Source organism: Myotis lucifugus, unplaced genomic scaffold, assembly GCF_000147115.1.
Source record: "Myotis lucifugus unplaced genomic scaffold, Myoluc2.0 scaffold_317, whole genome shotgun sequence".
Taxonomy (NCBI): Eukaryota; Metazoa; Chordata; class Mammalia; order Chiroptera; family Vespertilionidae; genus Myotis; species Myotis lucifugus.
In genome coordinates this window covers 1177655-1204179 of record NW_005871365.1, presented here as the reverse complement: position 1 = coordinate 1204179, position 26525 = coordinate 1177655, and the positions used below count along the sequence as shown (strand labels likewise).

At 40.9% G+C, this 26525-nt stretch overlaps 1 protein-coding gene across 1 annotated transcript in view; it reads right to left on the bottom strand.

Annotated features, from left to right (window-relative positions):
- The window catches only part of COL11A1 (collagen type XI alpha 1 chain), a gene marked incomplete at its 5' end in the record, with an annotated part of 138395 nt that overhangs the window by 21362 nt on the left and 90508 nt on the right, over positions 1–26525 (bottom strand). Inside the window, 12 exons of the mRNA XM_023764109.1 lie at positions 3567–3620; positions 4849–4902; positions 6618–6671; positions 10375–10482; positions 11185–11238; positions 12749–12802; positions 13696–13803; positions 15574–15681; positions 21402–21455; positions 21930–22019; positions 22398–22505; positions 24386–24439. Coding sequence (XP_023619877.1) covers positions 3567–3620; positions 4849–4902; positions 6618–6671; positions 10375–10482; positions 11185–11238; positions 12749–12802; positions 13696–13803; positions 15574–15681; positions 21402–21455; positions 21930–22019; positions 22398–22505; positions 24386–24439 — 900 coding nt within the window. The remainder of the gene's footprint in view (positions 1–3566; positions 3621–4848; positions 4903–6617; positions 6672–10374; positions 10483–11184; positions 11239–12748; positions 12803–13695; positions 13804–15573; positions 15682–21401; positions 21456–21929; positions 22020–22397; positions 22506–24385; positions 24440–26525) is intronic.

Below are 26525 nucleotides of genomic sequence, written 5' to 3'. Positions count from 1 at the left end.
ATATTTTAACTTCATGAATTATCTGCATAATGACAGAAAACATCAAGTACTTTCACTGTGTATAAGTTATTTTCTTCTCAAGATGAGTAGCAAATATTTCCAGTTTTTAAATAAATCTTACAAGTAATATTTATTGAAATAATATTGTATTTATATTATTTACAAAGCAATGAGTCATTCAGCTATCTGAGTATGATGGGATGATATATGTGATATTTCTGTCATTATTCATTATTCATATCTTCAAAATAAATCTTAAGTAGTTTGCCATTCAAATCAAATGCTTTCTACATGGAATATTATAGTCTACTGCATGAGTTCACTTAGGTGTGAAATTTAAAACAGTCAAACTCATACAAGGAGAGAGTAGCAAGGTATTTCACAAAGCATACCTGTACCAGAACATCAAATTGTACATCTTAAATGTATATGATTTTTATTTGTCAATTACAGCTCAATAAAGCTGGAAAAAAATCCATAGGAAATCAGGCCCTGGCCGGGTAGCTCAATTGGTTAGAGCATCGTCCTGATACACCACAGGTTGGTTGGTCAGGGGATCAACCGATGAATGCATAAATAAGTGGAACAATAAACAACAAATTAATCTCTCTCTAGAAAAGTACACAAATACAGGAAATCTATTGACCATGCACAAAATATCTTCTGAGCCACCACGTTAACCCCTGGTGAGACCACAGAAATTGGAACTGGAGGGAAAATAACTATTCTTCTAGTCACCCTCTGCATATTTTGTTGTTGTGTTTTAATCCTTGTCCACTATAAAGTTAAACTAGATTCTTAAGGATTATTTCCATTTTTTCAAATGAGGAAAATGACAGGTGGCAAAGAGATTTGAATAGTTAAAATTTAAAGACAAGTTTTTACTACAGAAATCTCTTCATTTAGAGAACAACACATCTATGTTCATTTGTCAAAAGTTCATATGCAAATTACCTTTTGAATATTACAGGCAGGTGTGCACAAAATAAGTGAACAATTATTTAAGAAGAAATTAATGTTGTGTAAATGTTAAGTAATGTCCCATTTAAAGGCTTGTGAATAGGACAAAATTCCAAGTAAATAAAACGTTACGACAAGCCTACATCAAATGGATAAATCTGTATTTCTCGTATCAACAAGGCTACACCATATTCCTTCTAGAAAGTCATAATTAATATGCAATAGTGTAAATTCTGTAGAGCAGCTATGTTATAATTTTAAACTGTCATTACTCAGCATGCCACCATTTTGCCCCATTCTATAACACCCTTGCTCAGATTGACAGCAAATGGCTCTGTGTGCCTTTTGTCATAAAATATGCATTAAATCCACAGGCCCTGTGCTGATACACATCTCTGTTTTGAGAAACCGTTCAAGTGCAGAAATCCATCTGTAGCAAATATATATTCTCTGGAAACAGGCTACCCCTTTTTAAGCAGAGTGCAGCATGACTAAGGGATACACTTTTCTTGCCCTTTATTTTTTTCATTGATTTGTGACTGGAAATAAGTTTTCCAAAATGAAAATGAGGAAGCATCCAGCCAGAATCAAAGCTGATATCAGAAACCTGTCATCTACAGCAAATGACATTACTCCAGATGCTGAAGAAAATTAAAATCAGAATTGCATTTCTATCTGGCTGTCACACAGAAGCATATTTTTTTTTGAAAGAGAAAAATGAAAACTTTCTATGACGGTGACACAGGTAGAGTCGGCCACATCTGGATTGTAGGAAGTGGAATCACCACCCTGGCCGACTGAGTGTTTCTCTGGAGACTGGGCTTGGCCGGGCTGCCAGACAGGCCGTCAGCACATGGGAACAGCATGGGAAGGGAGGTGCGCACAGCTCCAAGCATCTGGCACCCGTGTTTACCCAAGAGTCACACAGGAGGAAAACCACCCAAGAAGCAACCGAAGTACTTACAACTGTCCCCCCTGCACCCCAAAGCTCTGCAGAACAAAGAGATGGGCTGAAAAAGCTATTAAAAGGTTTTAAAATTTGCTATGTGGGCAAAACTAAAAGTAGAGACTAGGTTTCACAACTCTCTAGTCAGCATTAGAGCCAAGGAGGGGGGGTGACGCAGAGGGAAGGAGGACAGTTGTGTCCTCATCTGTGTGAGACAGGGACACCATCAGACAGGGTCTCTCCCGCCTCTGTTCCCATGACAACTGAACTCAGTGAAAAGTGATCTTCCAATTCCACCCCCAGCTCACCAGCGCCTTTTCAACACTAAGCTCCCAATGTAAGAACATAAAGAGATAGTCTAAAAAATAGCAGATTGTTTATGCAGTAACAATTCAATCCTAACTTTAAAGTGCTTCATATGTAGTAATTAAGAAACCATTTGAATAATCACAGGCATGGCGGATAGCTAAGGTGGTTTGAGCATCATTCCAATATGCCAAGGTTGCTGGTTAAACCTTGGTCAGGGCACATACAAGAATCAACCAATGAATGCACAAATAATTGGATAAACAAATCAATGTTACTCTTTCTCTCCTCCTCCTCCCTCTCTAAAATAAATAAAAATTTAAAAAGAATAGTCCTATAGGGTTAATTACATTGATAATACTAGGATGTAAGTGTTGAGCAGAAATAAATATCCAAATAATATATTCTAATTCTATCACATTACTTTTCTGAGCTTTAAAATTTTAAATTAAAATAAATTAAATTGAATACAAGATATATCAAAAAAGTTTTAGATCAAACAACAGAACTTTTTGTTTCTGATAGCAATTAATTAATAACTAGAAAATTCAAGAAATTTCTGTTGTTTCTACTGGATAATATTTTATGTTTTGAAATTTCACTTTTGGCCACCAAAACTGATAAATACCTTAGTTTTTACATAAAGCAAAATTGATGTCAATTTTTGGAAAATTCTATTAAGAAATGAACATGAATGCATCAATAATAAATCAGAGAATCAGTGTGCTATTTGCACCAGGGGGAGGAGGAGATTTTTAAACCTGATGGAGTTCATGAGAAAAGGAAGCTATCTCGGGTTCAGATGTTATTTTACAAAGTGCCAGAGACAGGGTACAGCAATGAAAATGAAACTCCACATACGACAGAGTGAGTGATGAACTCTTTTGTAGTTGAAAGGATTCTGTTTTCCCTTTTAAGTCATTGCATCAACCGATCTCTTCTAATTTCAGTAAAGAGTGTTATTAGAGACACTTAGTCTAGTCAGACATACCTGGGTCAGGGTAGATCTTGAGTTAGTCCCTTTCTACGGATAAAACCTTGATGCAAACACTGAAATTCTCCAGGCTTCAGCTTTCCTGGCTCAGACATGTGGGTAATAGTAATACCCTCATCACAGGGAGGTTGGGCTGATTAAAGGAAATACTCCATGTACACCATCGGTACAATACCTGGCGATCAAAACCATGGTAGCTCAAAATCATTCTACCTCTCATCATTGAACTACCGGAGAGGATGAGTTGTGATTCATATAACTGTGTGTGATACACTGAGAGAGAAGCCCTGCAAACATTAGCCAATGCTAACAAGTCCTCTATTCTTGCCATTCCAAACTGTACATCACTACGTTCCTGACCTTTTCTCCAACACCACCAACGGAACCAATGGATCCTGGAGGGCCTTGGGGTCCCTGCAGGAGAGGAAAAGGAACACAGTTATCCTCCTTATAACGACGTAATAAATCCATAAGTATGCATCTAGTTCTTCTTAAAGAGAGAGAAGTATGTGCAAGAATTCCCCAAGTCATTGGAAGGATGGGACAAAATCATGCCCTTTACTGAGTTGTCGAATTCACTGGAGAGCAAATAATTTAATTAACCTGATTTTTAAATGCACCAGACTTTTGAAGCTAAGACTGGACACTTTCCAAATCTAGTCCTGCCAGTTGGTGCACAAAACGTAAATTCAATCTTCCTATCAGTGAACATGCCCTATTTAGAGGATGACTTTTGTAGTGATCAAAATACGACTCTGGTTAGGAAGTAGGTGATCCATGCCACAAACAAGGTCAACCACCTCCCAACCTCAAAATTACTTCAGGACAATAACCTAAAAGCCTTTTTGGTACATCTGTTCCTGGTACATTCTGGCCCAAATTAAAAGCAGACATAAGAGCAGTAAAGACAAGAATAGATGACTCGTTCTTGGTGAAAAGGTGAGGTCAGAAGGTGTGATCACCTCAAAGCCTATACATTTGTTATTGATAACAAGATAAATATGACATTACATTTCAAAATCCTAGAATACTGGAACAGTGAGTTAGTTATGAAGCTCTGGGGAGATTGTTTATACAACTGAGAAGAAATATTTTACATGGCGAGAGGTGCATGATGTATAGGCACATATTATTCTAACATATTTTATAGAGTGAAAAAAATTGCAAACTTTTAGATAAAAGTCACCGATGAGATGCGTAAAGGCGGGCTGGGGTACAGTCCTGGGCTCAGGCAATCAAAGCTAATCACAAACCATCTCCTCAAGACATTGTAAGCGACAAAGGTTAAATTTTGAGACAATTCGGTAACATTGAACAGTTATCATATGCAAGGCCTGGTCTTACTATGTTGAACTGAACAAATGTGGTTATTCTAATAAAGCTAATATTTCTAACTCACCAATAAGTATGTATTGAATGTGCACTTTGTACCTATTTTGTATTTGTGGTGATTCATTCCCTGAAAAGCCTGTTTCTTTTCTTGGAAAATGACATGGAGTAAATAGGGGACCCTTGAACTCTGTGCACTTCAACGTTTAGTAACAGAATGATTATCCCCCTTGTGTTGCAGACACAGTGGTCATTAAATGTCAACACCCCCATACAACTTCACAATAACTAACGTATACTTCACAGTTCTTACATCAGCTCCGTTGGGACCTTGGGGACCTCTGGGGCCGGGGGGGCCAGGTGGACCCTGTAAGAGACGGACATAAGGTTATGAGGCCGCACTTAAACGCACTTGGGAAACTGCAAAAGCAGTCAGTGGAGCACATCGGGCTTATAACACGTTCTTGGTGGACACAACGCCACATTAGCAAATGCTTCTTTATACATAGCTACGGGGAAACTAAAACTGCAGGGGAAACATTGAAAAAGGCGCCTGGCCAGTGTGGCTCAGTGGATGGAGCATTGTCCCACGCACCACGAGGTCACAGGTTCAATTACCAGTCGGGGCACATGCACATGTTTCAGTCTCGATTCCCAGGAGGGGCGTGCAGGAGGCAGCTGATCAATGTTTCTCTCTCGTCGATGTTTCTATCTCTCTTTCTCTCCCCCTTCCTCTCTAAAAAGCAATAAAGGCATATTTAAAAAAATTTAAGAAGTCTATTGCTGCTATCTGGTATAATGAATTCATAATACAACTAGAAATAGTTTGTGCCAGGATAGGCCAGAATGCTAGTGTAGAAAAGTAACGAAGTTGGAAGAAGAAATGGCGCCTGAGTAGCTCTGGAATTCTTAATTCTATAGAGTATTTTAAAACGTGTATACGTGTTCCATTGGTTAGAATTGAAATACGATTAACTGCCTCATTGTCTTTCTAAAACGATGGTTCTCTCTCCTTGTTTTGCATTAAAATGAACTTGGACGCTTTTAATAAAGTATGGATGGTCAGCATCCGTAACCGCACACTTGTGATTAGTCTGGAGTGAATGCCAGGGCATTGGTATTTTTTTTAAAGGTCACAGTTTATTTTAATATCATGGTTGAAAAGCTTGTCTACTCCCAGTGTTACCGTAGGTCAGGAGAATGCATTAATATTCAGGGAACCTGGCAGCCACATCCAGGGGGTGCCTGCTCTCTACCCAGTGCTGCGTGGAGTCTTAATCAGTTCTGAATCAGCACCTTTATGTCCCCCGTTTTTAAGTTTATTGTGATGATAAAAAATCATTTCTTATTTGAAGAAAAGAAAATCTAATGTTCAAGTGTAAAATTATCAAACATGTATTTTAAGGAAGTACATATTGGAGTAATCTTTATTGAAAGAAAGCAGCAATTAGGAAATGTATTCATTATATTTCATTATTAATTTCAATGATCCTACCTAATTGTTTCCTTACCCAATACAGTGCTTAGTAAACACACATAGGTATTTCACATTTTCAGTTGAACCATGAGAGCAGAAAGCCAGAATCAATCGATGGAAATTATGTCATCGCGTTTTAATTAATTGAGAATTCCTTGTTAAATGAAGACTTTTGAAATACAATCAATTTTAATACTGTGCTAACATTTGCTAATTATTCAAATCCTGGGAGACCACTATCTATTCTTTATTTACGCCACATGAAAGTCCAGAACTCAATACTAGTAAATAACTGAAGTGCAGCAGTTTATCTACGCCTCGGGAATATACGCACATAGAAATGAAAGATATATCACAATATATCGACCAGCGAGAGCCCCAGGTGTGTTCACCATTACCCCAAAGCGAGAAAGAAAAAACAGAGGTTCAACGTGATGAGAGAGACGCAGTGGTCACAAATGCAGGGTGGGTAGAGGAAAGAGAAAGCATCCATTTGAAAAGCCATAGCCTTTAGGACAACTTTGTTCACATTAATAAACCTTCAGGAGATATTAGTAACATGGGAATCCATCATATCTATCCGATACTTAACAATAAAAACGTACCATGGGACCGACATCCCCATTTTCACCTTTTTCACCAGGTGGGCCTGGCAGACCCTAAGAAAATAGAATAGAAAAACCATAAAAGTCACTCATTTATCCAATTTCTGACATAAAACCAAAAAATAAATATAAAGTTGTTAGAACTTTAACATGAAAATTAAGATTCAGAAACTATCACATCAAAATACTTATAAGAAATGACTACATGTGACAAAATCTTATATCTACACTTACAAATAACACGTAGGCTTTGTATAATATTACACTGAGTTTAGTCACCAGAACTCACAGAGCAGGTTGCACTCAAATGTCACCTGGCTACGTCTTCATGAGAAGATTATTGTACTTTTCCCTTGAACTTTCTCACTAGGTCCCCCATGTAGAATTATTTTTCCTCTTTCATATCACACGTTGTACACACTCTAACTGTATGCAGCACTTAAAAACACAAATTTGCCACTTGCTTGTGTACTTACAATCATGAGCTCTTAGGTGTCAATTTTAAAAGTGGTAATAGTTTCAAATCTAGTATAATTATGGAGTGTTTTAATTTTTAATGTTATTTGTATATATCTTATACACTCTATACATATTTTATTTTTAAAGCTGATACAATAGAATCTCGGGCGTAATCTACTTAAGAAATAAAAAAACACATGATGCAAAGCTTTAAACTCACGCTGGTACTTTAGAAAAGTATTTACATGGCACCTCACTACAGTAGCAGCAAATTATTAGACCACGACCCACAGTAATAACTGCATTTTACTCGTTACTCCCTAAACCTGCACATGCGAAGTAGCTGAAACATGGCTTCTAACAGTCATGCTGACCCTTCCTGCACAGGTGAGGGTCTTTGACGTTTTCATTCTACTTTACTTATCCTGTTCCCTTTCATTTTTTATGCTGGGGATACCCCAGTAAGTGGTTTTGATGATCTACTGCTTCCACATGACCCAGTTTGGGGAGAGGGCGCTTTACCAAGTAGATATATAAACTTTTAAAACATTGGGTATATGCTCATTTTTATGAGGAAATCTTAAGTGCAGATTTATACTGCACAACATAACCAGGATTTCATTTCTTTTTTATCGAATGTCAGACAGGTGTCTAGGAAAGTGGCCTGCTACATGTAATTCCCAGGCAGTTACCATCATCTACTGTCGGTTCCAGAATTGCTAGAGAAGCTCCCGGGAGGAAATAGCCAGGTAGAGTTGCAGATTTTAGTCCTCCTGAAAACTACCTGGGAGAGATGGCTAACATTTTAGACTCCAAGATCCACCACCTCAGAGACGCTAATTCATCGATGGAGCACACAAGCTTAAATTCTTAAACATGCAAGTAGACGTGAACACAGATGAAATAAATATTTCATTTGTAAATCTGTTTTTTTTAAAGTAATCTGCATTGCAATTTAGGCATAATTCAGTTCTCACCAACACCATGTAAATGAACACATTCCCTATATTTTATCCAGGTTTCCACCTCCTTTTCTAGAGAGTGCATCTAATTTGGGATCCCCAAATTAAATGATCTATAAATGCTAGTGGATATTTTATTTCCATAACAAGCCCAGCTCTGCATTGCATCATTTTTTTATGCGTATGGTCATCCCTAATATTAACTCAGTAGGAACCTCCCGATAGAAAAAAATTTGAAAAATTTCTTTCTTTCTAATGAAGTTTGATTATAGTTTGAGTTGATTAAGACAGAATGTTCTTATTAAAACTAACAGAGACATAACGAGTCAGGTTCTCTCCTTGCAGAGCTAAACCTCCCAAATGGCCCCGGGTGAATCGGTTTTCGTGAGTCCAGCGTTTCCTGGGAGTCATTTATACAGGAAGAGGTTCTGCCAATTTGAAATCATTTGCCACTAAAGTGATGAAATGAAAAAATGAATTTAGGCCAAAGACGTTCATTTTATGTCTCCTTCATATGCAGACAAAAAGTAAACTTCAAACTGAAAAATCAAGTCATTTAACCAGAGTATTACATCATTATTACTTAGGTCTATTACAATGGCTAATATCTATGCTGCCATGAAGACTCAATTAAAGGACGTAGATCAATTATGAACATGTTAGTCACATTAACATCATTTCAGATTCCTGATTTAAAGAGGTAGCCATGGCAAAATACAATCCATTTCTTAGTGTATCGATTTCTTGAGTCACCTTATCAAACAGCACATTTATTAAGTTGAGGTAATGAAGGTAATTTTTTTAATATGTTATAAATATAAGCTACAAGGCATCTTCTTTAATCATGAGAACTAAATTCCTGAATTACACCCTTATAGAATTCAGAGCAATCTCTTAAATGAGAAAGCGGAAAGGGAATGTTACCATAGCCATTGGCAATCTAATGTTTAATGTCTTGTTGTTTTCAAATACATGTGTTTTTCACACATTGAGGTGTAGTACTCATGATTGCTTATTTATTATTGTCTAATAAGTGTAGTAGAGTTAAACAGTAATATGAGAATAAAATCTGCATTTTCCAAGTTTAAAAGGATTTTTCTTGGCATGAAAATAAAAGTGGAAAATGATGATATGTTCACTGGTAGACATTCAATGAATTTTATAACAATAATAATTATAATATAATTAATTATAGTTTACAATGCAATTTGTGTAATTATATACTAAGCTATTTAATATTAAAAACCAATACTCTGGGACTTTACTTGTGAAAATAAAGATAAAAAATGAAATTTATACAAATTCCACTTCTATTTACTTTTCTATAGCCTCACAAATTTTTAAGTGCAGTGAATAGATTTAATTTGAACATTTCTAAAATTTCTAATGTGGCATAACTAACATCAAAATGGTACTTGAATGTTATTTAAAACAAAATTTTGTAATCTTCTAGAGCAGCAGTCGCCAGCCGGTGGTCCGTGGACCCTGGAGGTCCGGAAAGTTGGCGGCCGCTGCTCTCGAGGAGCGCGAGGCAGGTGTAGAATGAGCAAGTGGATAAGGAAAGCTCGCTGTTTCCAGTTTGTAGGAACCTGAGCGCAGTAGGAGGAGGTAGCCAATAGGACAGACATCAGTGACGCATGCTTTCTCTGGGAGTGATGTCAGTGACGTGTGCTTTCCCTGGGAGTGACGTCAGTGATGCGTGATTTCTCTGGGAGTGACGTCAGTGACGCCTGCTTTCCCTGGAGTCTGTCTGAAATTCCTCACCTGTGGTGCTTACAGAACACACTTCCTCTCCTGAACACGCTCTATAAAACGCACATCACAATTTTAAATGTGATTTTAAACGATCCATTCACTGTTATGTTGCTTATGTGACCCGTTACTCTAACGTTTGCTGTTGGTATTTTCTGTTGGTGGCTGTGATTGGCAGTTGCTATTTCTCAGAATGCTTTTAATTTTTGCTAGCCATCTGAAATACCAATTTTCCTGCTATGACATGTACGAAACAAAACAAAACGAGATGAAAAAACCCTTCTAACAATTTCCTTTTGGCTATCAGACTTAAACAAGAGTCATTTTTCAAACAGAAGAATAAGGACAGCAGATGTAATATCAAAGATGGGCTAAATAAACACCAAAAACAGAAACTGGGGCAGATACAGCTCCAGAAAAATGAATATTAACAGGTAAAAAGAAGTTGCAGCTCAGATACACATATAAGAAACACAGCCCTTAGGGTGAGCCCTGTCCCAACACTCTACTTTGTTTTACATCCAGCAGAGAAGCTGGTGCGAAGCAGGTGGAATGACAGAGGACACAGGCCGAGAGCAACGTACCTGAAGACCGATGGGACCAGGGGGTCCCGGGAAGCCTCTTGCTCCCTCATCCCCTTTCTGTCCAAACATCCCCTGCTGACCTCTGGGCCCTGGCTCCCCGTCACCTCCCTGGCGGAGAACAAGGAACATGATCACAAACTGGGAAGATGGTGACTGGATACACGTCATCATAAAGTATAAGTGCTTCTGGTGGAATCCAAGCTGGTGTAGGCAGGAGTAAACGAGTAGCAAGTGGATTAAGCTTCCATTCTCTGCTGCAAATATCCCAGTGTTTGTTTTGTTCATATTCTTTGTTTCTGGGATACGGCTGATTTTAATTTTCTTGTGTATGCCAAGTGAAGTAAAAGCTTTGGGGGGGGCAGGAGGGGGGTAAGAGATCAACTGAAGGACTTGTATGCATGCATATAAGCATAACCAATGGACACAAGCCACTGGGGGGTAGGGGAGGCCGGGGGAATGTCAAGGGGGATAAAAAAAAGGAGACATACATAATACTCTTTGTAATACTTTAAGCAATAAAACAAAATAGAAAGAAAGAGAGAAAGAAAGAGAAAAAAAAGCTTTGTTATAAGGAAAAATAACGCTCAGCATTGACTACAGTGTACTTCCCAACTGGTTAGGGACTCTTGTGAGATGAAGTCACAAGGGCTTTTGTTTATAGAGATCAGCTTGGTAGCTCTGTTAGATCTTCTACATTTCAGTCCATATTAAGCATACGAACAATATCACATAGTCTGGCTATGCAACAGTTCATGAATTTAATCGGGGACTGTAAGGATTTAGGTGGGCTGGGCAAGGAGGGATACTTACAGCAATTCCGGGGGCGCCGACGGGACCCTGAAGACCTGGGGGGCCAGGGGGACCCTAAGGGGAGAGAAGAATCAGGAATTCTGCCACTGAGGCCAGAGAGTCTCAGGAGCCGAGGGCGGGTCGTTCTCTTCACTTGGCGATAAAAAGAAGTCTTTTCAGTGTAGCGCAGTCAACCACTATGGGCGTTCGTCCCTGAGACTCACAGGTGTGTGGCTGTATCCATTTTACATCAGCAGGTGGGAAAGCCACTCAGGTCTGTGATGTTGCAGGTATTTAGACATGGGTTTCTGTACTAACATAGATAGCGGTGAAGTTTCACATCTGAAAATTTTCAGAACACCGGTTCTCTTGAATGAGGGATGTATGAGTCAGAAGGAGCACATGAGAAGTTCACCTGTGTGCTGTCACTCTAAGTGCATGCTGGGAGGTGGGGCCCCTCTGCATGGGGAAGGTAGTGGTGTGGGGAAGTTAGACTGGTCCCCATATGTAAACACGTGGAACTGAGTGTTACTTAGTAAGTATACCAGGACTCCTTCTTGTGAACAATAGACTTGAGTAGGCTTCTTAGTCTTACAGGAATACATGTTTCTTGCTAACTTACATCTTATATGTCAATACTGAAAAGGCCTTATAAATCATCCAGGCACTAAAGAGAGTCATTGGATTAGCTTGTTCCTTAGCGTAGCAGCTCTGAGTTGGAAAAAGTGCTTAAAGCGAAGTTCCAGGGAACCCAAAACACTTTCAGGTGTGAACGAGGTCAACATTCTTTTCATAACAACGAAGACTTTACTTTGTTTAAACCACATGAAAATCTGAACTAATGATGGCAGGTAAAATTGCTGGTTGGGATTATTGCGTAAATCTGAATATACACTGAGTCTGATGTTGGCTGTGGGCTTGTCATCTATGGCCTTTATTAAGTTGAGGTATGTTCCCTCTATTCCCACTTTGCTGAGACTTTTTGTCATAAATGGGTGCTGGATTTTATCAAATGTTGTGTGTGCCTCTAGTGATATGATCATGTGGTTTTTATCCTTCATTTTGTTTATGTGGTGTATCACGCTTATTGTTTTACGGATATTGCACCAGCCTTGCATCCCCAGAATAAATCCCACTTGATCTTGGTGTGAGATCTTTTTAATGTGTTGCTGGATTTGGTTTGCTAATATTTTGTTGAGGGTTTAAGCATCTATGTTCATCAGGGACACTGGCCTGTAATTTTCTTTCTTTGTCATGTCTTTATCTGGCTTTGGAATTAGAATAATTCTGGCCTCGTAAAGGGAGCTTGGGAGTCTGCCCTCCTCTTGAATTTTTTGGAATACTTTGAGAAGGATAGTGGAAACGGGTTTTATTAGAATCGACTGAATTCAAAGTAATATTGGATATAAACTCTAATTGAAAAATAAAATGTAAATTAAAAAATGGAATTGATTGAATCCCAAATGTTATAGTGTTGATGTGATAATCTTCTGATACATAAATAAGCAGTACTAATTCTCTATCCATGGTTATCAGCAGCAGGAGTTAAGTGAATGATGCCCCCTCACTACAGCAGGAAACTCACGTTTTCTCCTTTGTCGCCCTTGCTGCCTTTCTGTCCGGGCTCACCGATTTCACCCTGTATTGGAAAATTCGAGGTAAAGTTTATCTGTAGTATGCCACACCAATGCACCATCATCACTATTATTTCCCTATTAAATCTGATGTTTACATAATTGCAGGCTAGCCCTTAATGTCCCTGTTTCAACTGTACAAGGCAGGTTCCCTCCGCTTCTCACTGTCTGGTATTGACTAAAACACAACTGAAGTCAACTCAACCTGGAGGAATATTGCAATAGGATTTTTACTTTATAAAATCCATTTTGTCTGAAAAATTACCATGATTGATAACAGAAGTACATGGATTTATTAAAAAATGTATAATTACATGGCAATGAAAAAGTATTTTTCTCCTAGTTTCCAAAATGTTGCACATTATCATAGCATTGGTTCACCAGTGTTGCTATAGTGCCTCACAATAACATTAGACGATATATAACTTCAGACACAACATCACAGCTATACGTTCAGAATGAAGAGCTCAGAATCTTTTATGTTAGTAAAAGAGAGAGGGGTGCAGGATTATCAGACATGTCTGCAGCCCATTCCTAAGTCTTTACTCTGCAATACCCAAGACGAAAGGGCTGGGTGTACACAAGTAATTGATGACACTGATTTCACATTTATTCCAAAAGCCTAGGTATTCACACACAAATGAGCAATTTGGGCACCTTCTACTTTTTCCTCATCCTCTTTGTTCTTGTGCCTGTTCCCTGTCCTTGTTCATATCCCACCTATTTCATGGATGTTTACTAGCCCCCAAAATCTGAAATAAAACTTTGGAGCCCACACCAGATGCATGAAACTTTAGAGGAGGCACCTTCAGATCTGGGGTCTAGTCCTAGGTTAACACGTAGGGTTCTTGAGGAAAAGCCACTTTCACAGGATACACGACGAAGAGGGGGGACCCACCTTGTCTCCGTCCTCCCCGGGGGAGCCGGCGGGCCCAGCCGGCCCCGGGAGCCCCACGGGGCCTTGCACTCCGTCCCTGCCCGCGGGGCCTTGGGGCCCCTTCTCTCCCTGTAATTGAAAAGCCAACAGACCGTCACTTTGTGGTGAGAAACCTGCACATTAGCTGTTCGCTACAGATTTAAGGAGCAGCGCTAACAGTCACACTCCAGCTTCCAGATTTGCAAGGAAATTGCCTAAGTTCTCAAGAAAAGAGTATTTTGTAAAGGAGGACGCAGAAAATCCACCGCCTACTTCCCAGCCAGGACGCTCTCCTTGGTAACGAGGTACGAATCGCGGGCGATGGCCCACAGGTCTGATCGAATCATCTTGGAATTTTTATTTCGAGCACACATTTCCTAATCAAGTTCCGAATATCCATAAATCGGATGCTTGATGTTTGCAAAAACTCGCTGAGCCTTTCTTCTTGGAGAAAGCTTTTATTTCTTGGAGGGTGATACCAGACACTGGCCTTTAGGGCTGAAAATGCATGAAAACACATTTGCTCACTGCCCAACCTGGCAATAGGTTTTGTTTGTGACCTTCCTTGTATTTTTAATAAATGTTTCATGCATATTCTACAAAGTGATTTAGAACTACAGTTTCACCTGATCCCCACAAAATATTGTGGCTATCTTCTTTTCTGTCCAAGGGGGCATGGCCTCATTTTAACATTCTAAATGTTTCTGAAAGGTAATCGTTTACAGAAAACAATCATTTTAATTTGGAAACCTTTGAATAATATCACAAACAGTAATGAGAGCAAATGCTTGGACAATGAACTCAACTAGTTTAATCTAAAACTAAAACTTGCTAAAACTAAGTCTTCGTGATAAAAAAAAGTATTTTTAAAATTATAGGCTTAAACTAGATTACATATTTCAAGACTGACATGTATACAAATCTATTAAACTCATATTTTTGCATATGATGTCTGATTTTCATCTACATTTACTGAATGAGTTTGTGTTTTCATCTTGGAGGATGAGAGAAAGCTTTCATTTTTTAGAAAATTAATATGATTACATCAAAAGCAGGAACCAAAAGAGGGAAGAGATCTTGACACAGCAACATAAACCTAGTGAAGAACAAAGTATAGCTTATGATCACGAGTATAAAAATTTAAAAATCCAATACATGTGCGATGAAGTAACTGGTCAGATGTTCCCATCTCGTTCACTGTAGACCCAAACTCAAATCGCATGAGAAGAGCCGCCACTCCCTATGGGTTTCACTTGCATGAAAATGATTGGAAATAAATTTGTACTGCCCTGGCTGGTTTGGCTCAGTGGATAGAGCGTCAGCCTGCGGACTTAAGGGTTCCAGGTTCAATTCTGGTCAAGGGCAATGCCCAGTTTGTGGGCTCGATCCCCAGTAGGGGGCGTGCAGGAGGCAACCAATCAGTGATTGTCTCTCATCATTGAAGTTTCTCTCTCCCTCTCCCTTTCTTTTTGAAATCAATAAAAATATATATTTAAAAAATAAAGTTGTATTACAAGAAGAGAGAAAAGTGCACTCCTTTCTAAAATATAGTGGTAAGGTATAGTTTTAATCAAAACTCCAATTTTATTTTTTTCTTAAAGGAGCCAAATCAGAAGCCTTTTACATTAATAATATCCAACTCCCTCACAGAATTAGGGTTTCATAAAGTGTGGAAAAATATCAGCTCATTTCATTGAATTTGAAATATCCTCTCCTATAAAAATAAAGAAGTGTGTTTCTATGCCAGGCACATAGGCAGTGAGAACGCAGTGGCGTGTGAAGAGCTAATATCCTTGAATAAAAAGTAATAACTTTTGCAGGGCGGCAGGATAATATGTTTTTCTCCTTGAAATTACTTACAGGAGCACCTTTCTCTCCGGCTGGACCAGGGGGACCCTGGGGTCCTGGACGCCCCGGCAATCCGATGGGGCCTGCGGTGCCCGCCGACCCCCGCTCCCCTGGGGAGCCCTGTACACGGGAGAAAAGGCACGGGTTACTAGTGCTGGGACAGGTGAAGCAGGCTTAGGAATCAGGGACCGAGCAGTGGGGTCTTACAGTCCACAGTGCAAGGTCACTTTTAGACAATTACAAAATCTCAAGCAAGAACAGGTGTGTTCACTAGTTGAAAGATTAATTTCTAGTCCAATACCAGAGTTAGGAAATATTATTAAGATAAAATAATTTCAAAGGCACATATACTTAATTTTTTGAAGATGTTATGTATTTTTCATTTAAATGTAAAATTATTATACAATTAGAGGTATGCATTAGTCTTTTTATAAAGTCTGTGAACATGATGGCTTTAAAAAATATAGGATCTAAATGTACTCATGTGTAGTCAATAGAAATTTCCCAGATTTTCAGGAGAAAAAACTCCAGTTGAAGGTGTATTTTCCTGAAATGATGTGGTATATAAATTAAGACAAATATATGTTTCCTTAATTTAATACCTGATGACCGGCAAGTACATGAAAATAACTTATGGCTTTTACTTAAGAATGCTTGTTAGTTTTATAGTGAAGTATGTCTAATATTTAAAATCAATCAAATATTTTCATGTATATGAGAGAGAAAGAATGCTGATTTGAATCAATGACAATGCCCACAGTTGGTAGGTATTACGTAATATTTTTACTGTACAAAGCTGAGCTAGTTTAATGACTCCCTGGGAGTATTAATAAGATTACATTTCAGATTGCCATCTGGCCTGTGAAACCTGCATTAAAATTAACCATGAAAACATATTACTTTTCTGTAGTTAAAACACTGCTCATGATAATGTCACAGCTCATTCATTTCAAAACAACGGATGGAAACTTTTTCCATGTGTATTTGCTCCCAAAAGTACAGCTGCAATTTCCTTTTGTCAGTTATTTCAAACATTCTGTAAGTCTAGATATTTTTAATAACAGCGTGCTCTTCACTGATTTCATTTTATACGTCCATAAATGAAAAGGGAAGATCTCCAGTGATAGTGGCGATTAAGCAAATCCTATTAAAACTTGCCAGTCTCACTGGAAGATCCCCAGGCCGACTTTGAACAGAATAAACCTATGCATCCTCTAGTAGCAGCAGAATCACTAATGAGGTCCCATTTTTTTAAATGAAAATTTAAACCCAATAATGAAAAGAGAACCCATTCACACGTTCCACAAAAACACAGTGAGAATCCGAGTCGTGTGCCTGGGAATACAAAATGTATTATGGTGGGTATCAGCCCTTGAACAAACACATCGCAATGCGTTTTCCCATAAAGTGTAGACATTTGTAGTGATGGAAATTACTGCGTTTCTCTGTAACTGGCTATAGTAGAAACGGAGGGTGTGATAATTGTCAGATAAATAATTGCATCTAAAAGGAACATGTTTGGGTTTAAACGTAGCTTAAGCGGATGATGATAACCTCCACAGGGGTAAAATTTTTTGGGGGGTTTTCTCTCCTCACTGATCTCCAGCAATTCACGTAACTGCGGGCACACAGTAGGCCCTCAGTAATGTGTCCACTGTGTGTATGGCCTTTTCCTTCCCAGCACTGGAACCACTAGCCTCCTCCCACCGAGAGCAAAACCATTCGCTCCTCCCTGACTCACTCTTCCTTGGAGATTACAAGGAGTTTAGATCAGAAGCCAAATCAGCCTGATAACACATCAAGCAATGCCACCAGTTAGAGCATAAGTTCTGAGCACAAACTCCAAGTCTTGTACCCTCTCAGCCTCTGGCCATTGACCCGCACCATCTCCATCCTTCGCTCCTTCCTGCTTGGATGTAACCATCTCCTGAGCTCCACCCGGGTCCCATAGAGAGAACCTGCTTTATCTTTAAAACTACAGCACGTGACGCAATTAGTCTGTAGGTGTAACCCTTCTAAGAACTTCGGCTTCCTTGTTTGAGGAGTAAGAGGAAGGCATTGAGAAAAAGGTCCTCTGGAATGGGATGCAGGGGAAACAGAGTGAATAGGAACTGGATAGGAAGGGTTTAAACTCCTAAGGAAAAGTCAAGGGGAAGAAGAAACATTAGCACAGAGCGAGGAAGAGCCAGGCCGCAGGCTCGGGGAGGGGCCTGACACAGGAGCCACAGGAAGGAAGAGGGTGGACTGTGCGACGGTGCAGCTCACGCCATCATCTCCCGCAGCTGTCGGCCCCTCATGCCCTTTCTCCATCTGGGACCCCACTTCTCCAGGAACAAAGCAAATGTGGTCGTAAAACTCTAGCTTGTATGCCACACACGACTACATTTCTGTGAATCACCTCGTTTTCTGAGAAATGATGATGGTGACGAAGGGGATGCCGTATCAGAAAAAAAAAAAATAGAGGTTATTTAGGGAATGCATTTTCCTTGGTGTTGCTTTCTGGTAACAGGTGGCAGACGCCATCTGAGAATTTGCTCGCGCAATATATTTGTGCGCATTGTGCGTTTACATAAATGTACAGCACGGCCCAGCTTACGCTCAGCACGTGGGGAAGGCCACACCGCCCTCCCCTCTGGCCGGCCAGCCCCTGCTGCTTCTGCTGGGCGCGCAGGCAGGCGGCCACTCAGCGGGCGAGCCTCTGAGGCGGGAAGCGTGCCTGAGCCTCGATGGGCATCTATTACCAGCTCTCGGATGCCACACGGAGCACCTGATAAGCACACGGAGGTGCCAGACTTCAGAAGCCCAAAGTCACGGCATCCTGTTGGGATCATTTTGTTTGTCGTCAGTGAGAGCATTAAAACAATGTTTCTTACCCATCAGCAGATGAGTGGATTAAAAAACTGTGGTACATCTACATAATGGAACACTATGCTGCTATAAAAAAGAAGGAACTTTTACCATTGGCAACAGCATGGATGGAGCTGGAGAGCATTATCCTAAGCAAAATAAGCCAGTCAGAGAAGGATAAATATCACATGATCTCACTAATATGTGGGATCAACATAATTTGATTAACAAGAATAGATGGATCCAGAGACAAATGGGAAAGGTGGGGGGGGGGGGTTAGAAAGCAACCAAAGGACTTGTATGCATGCATATTAGCATAACCAATGGACACAGACAATGGGGCGTGGGGGCTTGCCCGGGGTGGGAATGGCTGAGGGGGGGGGGTGTCAATTGGGAAAAAAAGGAGACATATGTAAAACTTTAAACAATAATAATAATAAAAAAATGTTTCTCACCCGGCTGGCGTGGCTCAGTGACTAAGCATCATCGACCTATGAACCAGGAGATCCCAGTTCAATTCCCGGTCAGGGCACAGGCCCAGGTTGCGGGCTCCATCCCCAGTGTCGGGCGTGCAGGAGGCAGCCGGTCCATGATTCTCTCTCATCATTAATGTTCTATCTCTCTCTCCCTCTCCCTTCCTCTCTGAGGTCAATAACAATATATTTTAAGAAAAAGGTTTCTCAATACACATTTACTCCCAGCAGCCAAACTTCAAAAACACTACAATACCCCAGTTCTGCACTCCGATGACCTAGACAGCAGTGAGCCCTTCCAGACTCTGTTTAGACCCAAAAACTAGCTTTTCATCAAATGATCTTTTATTTATGGCTCCAGTGCCAACATCATTCCTTTAGGCAAAAATCATTTTTCTCACCTTGTCTTCTTTGTTCTGTCTTTTAATATATCACTTATTTATTATTTGTTATTTTACCTATTTCCTACCTGGCTTCCTCTGTAAGCCATAGCTCTTTGTAGGAAATGCCCACTTAGTGAATCTATATAACGTCAATGGGTCTTGTCCAGAATTTTAAAATATTGACTGCAATAAAATATAACAGATAATGTGAAAGTATATTACATGTACCGTTTCATATAGTGAGTTGTACTCAAAAAGTCGTAAGCAAAGAGTTATCTCTCTAGTGTGTCTGTTTTGACTCTGATTTCTGTAAGCTGAAGCACAAAGATTCCAATTTTCATAATTTATGAAAATATATACCAGGTAACTGATCGCGAAATTACAAATATTCTCAAGCTAGGATTCGCAAGAGGTTTTTCTGGAGGTATTCATATCGAGGGCCCTGTCTAAAGCGATCTCCTGTCCTCAAACAGAACCAGTGGTTGATGCAAATCTAGACGTCGCTGTCCCACTGCACACCCCCCCACCCCCGATGTCACAGCGACGGGGCACAGACAGCCCACTCTGGGTTTCTGACTGAATGAATTATAAGGAAAGAGAACGGGCGTCCAAGGATTCAACCTGCCCATTTGCTTAAGTAGTTTAATCTCTGATTCATTCAAATTAAGTAACTGTTATAAAGAGCACAAGTAGGAGTAGTAAAGCCCAGTGAGCTGGAATACGAGCTCCTCTAACTCTCTTCCTTTTGACACAGTTGCTCACAGGAGTCGGGAGAATCAAGAGGACTTGGGCAAAGGATACTAAGAGGAGAGAACCGAAGACGTTTAGAGTGAGAGATGCACAGCTGGAAAGGAGTCTATGCAATGTGCTGGGGTGGCTCTTTGTCGTCAAAGGTCTATAAACTCGGGCTCATCATTTACCTTCTCTAAGCCTCAGGTCTCTCACTTTTAAAAAGGGAATAATATCTACCTGGCCAGGTTATAAACGCCATTAAGATAATGATTGTAAAGTTCATAGCATTAATAATTGAAAGACTAAACACTTGCGATATCATTTCATTTTCTATTTCATTTACCCTTCACATTCTCTATTTACATTCTTTCCCCCAAGAATTCTATTTAGTACCTTTTCCTTCATCTGAGTAACAGCAAAATCTCCATCCCTCTCCACCCCTGTGCGTCTCAATCCTGCACGTACCGTTACTTAGTCAATACCCTGAAGGTAACGTTAATAAAACAGACTCTGGCGATTGGGATCAAATTGTGACGATAACCCGTTGATCACGATAAGGAGTTTGGATTCCGAAGGCAGCGTGGGGCCGTGAGATATGTATAAGCAAAGCAACAGCATAGCTAAGGGTGTGTATTCAACTAGAATCGGGGGAATCGGGGGGAACCACTGGCTGAAAAGGGGAAGAAAGTGAGACACAATTAAGCAAGGAAACAAAGGAAAGAGACTGGACAAAGGCAGTGGTCGCAGAAATTAAGAAAAGGGGGGAAATTAAAGAACATTTTGAATGTGGAACTAAAATGACCTCAACATGTGTAAGGAAGTTGAGAGACAATGTGAGGCAACCGTTAGCTTCTGAGATGGATGAAATAAAACGGAGCATGAGAAGAGGCCACTGAACTGGGCAGCTCGGCTGTTACTGTTAACCTTTCAGGGTACAGCTAAGAACCAGGATGAACTGATGGAGAGCCGTGTTAGATTGCTTTCCTAGGGGTTGGTCAGGTATCTCAAAAAAGGAATCTGATATTTACTCATTTGCCAATTATTTGATGTGGTTGCGTTAACTAAATAAAGCTATCTGGAGAATGTATACATGGATATACACGTTTCGTGCTTCTGCGATGTTTAAATAAGAATTGATAACATTCCAGTCTCACCGAGTACTCAGAATCAGACAAATTACTATTTCCCTCCTGACAGCATGGAGGAGCAGTATTTTCAGTCCTCTGAACTCTCTGTTTCTGCACTCATTAGTGCAAGCAATTAGCAGCAGCCCAGCACTGGCTGGCTTGATTGACACGTGTTTATTTCTCTCCGCACGCCGTGGGATCACAGCGGGAGGATAATGAAAGGAGAGGTGTAATTGGCAGCCGTGGCTGGCACGGTTGTTTATTACAATCATACTTACCACTGGACCTGGTGGGCCCTGGGGACCCTCTCCTCCTTTCAGGCCAGGTGTACCCTGGGAAAAGCGGGGGAAACCGAGAAAATGAATTGGTGCGAATTGAATATAAATTAAAGGACAGCATGACTGGTAAAATGAGGGTGTGGGAAGTGTTTTTAGACACAAACACATATTGCGATATAGACGATCATCCATGCATATGTTGACACATTTCCCTTTCATTAGTCACGAATCTTTATTTAGTTAAAAAAAGAAAATCAAATGTTTCGCCCTAACCGGTTTGGCTCAGTGGATAGAGCATCGGCCTGTGAACTCAAGGGTCCCAGGTTCGATTCCGATCAAGGGCATGTACCTTGGTTGCGGGCACATCCCCAGTGGGGAGTGTGCAGGAGGCAGCTGATCGATGTTTCTCTCTCATAGATGTTTCTAACTCTCTATCCCTCTCCCTTCCTCTCTGTAAAAAATCAATAAAATACATTTTTTTAAAAAGCAAATGTTTCTAATAAGCAGTTTCATTCACGGTGATGGTACCTGAGCTCCAGGGAGACCTCGTTCGCCAGGGAAACCGCGGAGACCTGCTGGGCCGTCTTTCCCCGAGACGCCTTGAGGACCTGGGTCGCCCTAAGGGGTAGAACATACATCCGTCATAGGGAGCGATTTCCATACATGTGACCACAAACAAAACTGTAGCTCCCCCTATCATGTCACAGTGAGCACATGATGGGAAAGGCCACAGACATTAAAATAAAGTACCCACGACTTATATATATTTCATATGAATATAAATGGATGGTTTTATAGTCAATGAGCAAGCTTTTTATATCATTGTTCGGTCATGCCTTGAGGTACAGCCAAGTGCGTATTTCAGTGACGTTTCTTTCTGACGTTCATGGGAACGCCCCACCACCGTGTAGTTAGCCCAACTATGACCAGTGACACGGAGCTGGAGTGAACAGTAGGTGGATGTTGCCGGCCAAGAACATCCTTGAGCATCTGTACCTTTGCACCTTCTTTTCCTGCAGCGCCAGGAAGGCCTTGCTCACCAGGCGGCCCCGGGGGGCCAGGATGTCCGCGTTCGCCCAGGGGGCCGGTCTCGCCAGTGGGCCCCTCAATGGAAAGGCAGAACTCGTTAGATCGCGCTTTCATTTTTTGCCAAGATAACACAAACCCCACATAGTGCATCGTTCTCATTCACTTGCATGAGGTCTATTGTTCTCAGTGAATTTCAGGATGCCCCACAGAACACTTCCCATAGAGCACTGGCAGTGCCGTGTCTGGCAGGAGTCTGAAAAGATGACGTGTACTCTTAGAATCAGAGTGTCCAAGGGAAAGCTATTAAAAATGGAAAGAGCTGCTCTCTTTGTTCAATACCAGAAATCTTCAGAGTGAGGTCAGTCCGAGTGCTGTAAAAAGCTATGGTTTCTAACTCTAGTCTGTCCCCTTCTCTCTTGTTGTCTAGGTATCAAATAGGAATGAAGAAAAAAAACCATTGGGACAATGGTAGCTACTCAATGAATCACGGCTTGAAATTGAGCTCAGGTTCCCAGGAACCCAAACAACCAACATGGTCCCCCTTGGAATTTCCCGAACGGAGCCCTCACTGTTAATCTACAGGCATCTGACAAAGTCTGGCGAGTGGCAGGGGGTCCTCAGGCCATGGGTTTGGGCTGGCAGTTCCTCCCGCCCGAAGGCTGTAACAAATAACCCGCTGCCTTAAACTGCTGCACATGCCACCGTGAAAAATGCCAGGTCATTCACGTGTCCCCGAGCGCAGCTGTTCTGTGGCGAGAGAGTTTAATGAGCTCGCAGGAGGATCCAGAGAACGGAGACCAGCGCTCTCTGTCTCCGCTTAGAACAAGGCCCCGGAAGGCACGAGACTAAAGATGCGTAAATGCAAAGTGCGCAGATGCTGTGCTTGTGGGAGGGGAGTCTTCCTACAACCTGAAGATGCAACTGGTTCTTACCTTTCAGTCCTGGATAAAGAACCAGATGCCCCATATTGGAATGTACATTTTTAGGTTTAAATTCCTTTAATTATATAGGGTGTCCCCCCCCCAAAAAAATGTATACACACACTTTGGATAATTATGAAGGCAGTGTGTGTTTTTTAATACATTTCATTTTCAAAACCAAGCTATCAGCTGTTCAAGTGTGTATACATGTTTGGGACACCCTGTATATTACTGCAAGTCCCCACCTTACCATCAATAGGCAATCATTTCCCCCGAAGGAAATTTCCCTTCAATTTTTGATCAGAATTTAATAGTAAGGAATGTAAAATGGAACCTAATTTAATGGCCATCACCACTGAAGACAAAAATGAGCAGTGATTCACACAACTGGGCCAAAAAAAAAAAAAAAGTGACTGGCAAGGACTGCAATCAATATTGCTCCTTTTAAATCACACCCTTTGTCTTAACATGAAAATGTGATTACATTTGAAACAGGCCATTGGTTTTTCTTTCTCAAAAGTACCAATAAAAATAATCCAATGAAGATGCATACTCAATACATCACCTGCTAAAATCATTGTTATGAAGACAAAAATCTTAAGATACAATATATTACAAATGTTACATTTTTAGAATAAAATTGGATCAAAGCCTTATATTTCTAATCCACTTCTAAGTGTAATTTATACTCAGAAGACTAAAGTCATTTTGTAACTTGAAATTCCGGGAACAGGGGATGGCCGGCCTCGTTAGCAAGGCATTGTGGGTTTCCAGCAGATGCTGCCATGGCCAGACTTTCACTACACTGAATTTTCTGACTTATTTTTAAGATTTTTCCTTCTATTTTACTCACTCAGTTCAGTTAGAAATCACTTTAGCTAAGCAATAATTGCTGAAGTTCATTTGATGTAAGCAACATGCATATATTACAATGCTATTGAAATACAAAAAGGCCTCATTTCAATCCTAATAACTGGCAGAGGCGAGAATAGAAACAGAATAAGGCGCGTCAGGGAAACAGAGTGTGGGACATACCTGTGGTCCAACAACGCCCCCGGGCCCAGGGGGGCCGGTCTTGCCTTGAAATCCCTGAAGAGAGAAAGCATAATCCATCAAAGCTCTACAGCAGCGGTTCTCAACCTGGGGGTCTCGACCCTTTCACAGGGGTCGCCTAAGACCATCGGAAAACACATATATAATTACATATTGTTTTTGTGATTAATCACTGCTTTAATTATGTTCAATTTGTAACAATGAAATCGGGGGTCACCACATGAGGAACTGTATTAAAGGGTCGCGGCATTAGGAAGGTTGAGAACCACTGCTCTATAGGGTAGGACACATAAATTAAAATTCTCCGAGATAATGGAACACCGCACATGAAAAGGAAGTCACTGTTGGCTAAAACACTTAGTGTGTCATTATTTTCCTGCTCTTTAAAATTCAAAATTCACGTGCATTATTTCACATGACAGTCCAATGGCGACTTTCAATAAGCTCAGAAAACGGAGTAAGACCCTGGGATGAGCCTGGAGTGGAAACATGTCCTCAGCCCTGCTGTTCAGGTCAAACAAGATCATTGTCACCCAGCGCTGCTGACGGGCGGAATCAATGAGGATGGCAGACGCTCTCCCCAACAGGCCCCCCGATTCTGAACGCAGACATGAATCCACAGTCGATGATGTCAAAGCCCTTCTCCTTCCTGCATCCCAACAATCGTGTAAAATTATATTTATAACAAGAATACTTGAGCCCAGCCAGTGTGGCGCAGTGGTTGAGTATCAACCTATGAACCAGGAGGTCTCGTTTCGATTTCCGATCAGGGCACATGCCCGGGTTGCGGGCTCGATCCCCAGTAGGGGGCGTGCAGGAGGCAGCCGATCCATGATTCCCTCTCATCATTGATGTTTCTATCTCTCTCTTCCTCTCCCTTCCTCTCTGAAATCAATAAAAATATATTTTTAAAAAGGTATAAGAAAAAGAATACTTGACATGATTAGTAAACATCTCAGCATTTGATCAGTGTTCTTTATTAAAACCCCAAAGAATATACTTAGAAATGTATCTTGCATAGGATGAGTCATTAAGGAAGAACCTGCTATATGTTAGCTGCGTGCACTGGCTAAATCATGCCTTTGGGCTATATTTGGTATCTGTATTTCTCCAGACTCATGGGTTATTCATTCTGCATGTCTGTATTATGGTTGGCAAGTGTCTTTCTCATGTGAGTGAACTTATGTTTAACAGTTGGAGAAATAAGACTCCAAATACTGAGAGAAAAACCTTCCAAAGAACTGAATTAAAGCATATGGTATTTGCAAGGTTTATTCACTATAACATCAGATGGAGATAATGAGGTCAGAGAGCGCCCGGCTGGCGTGGCTCCGTGGCTGAGCGTAGACCTATCAACCAGGTCACTGTTCAATTCCCAGTTGGGGCACATGCCCGGGTTGAGGGCTCGATCCCCAGTAGGGGGGTGCAGGAGGCAGCCGATCCATGATTCTCTCATCATTGATGTTTCTCTCTCTCTCTTCTCCCTTCCTCTCTGATATTTTTTAAAAAATAAGTTCAAAAAGCAAAGGGCAGCCACAGGTGGCCCCCCATTTATATCACAACCCTCCAGGCCTGTAAGAATGGAACTATTATTCTGAGCATCTCTAAGTGCGTGTTACATGCCTTTAGTGCCAACGCCTGGTGACCCTCTGAATGAGAGTGTGCCCACATTGTCCTGTCTTCAGCAGCCCTGCTCAGCCCTGCATCCTCACGCCTGTGGCTTCCTTCCTGGAGCCAGTCACCTCACTTTTGCTCTCCCCCTTTAGCTGCTGCCTTCTGTTTTTCCCAGTGATAACCGTCTTTTCCAAAGAAACCCCCTTCTCATGATGTGCCCAAATGCGTCAGTTTTGTCATTTTTGCCACCAGCGATGTTTCAGGCTTCGTTTGCTCTAGGACCCCCTTGTTTGTCTCTCTTTTTAATAGCTTAGTTCAACTGAATCTTGTTTTTTCTATCAGCCTTCTTCACCGCCCAACTTTCCCATCCGCACATAGTAACTGGGAGTAGGAGGGTGTGGGTGGTCTTAGCCTTGGTCTCTAATGACCCCTCTTTGCTCTTGGCGATCTCCCCCGATTCTCCCATGGCTGCCCGGCACATCAATTCAAATGGTAGCTTCGGCCAAGA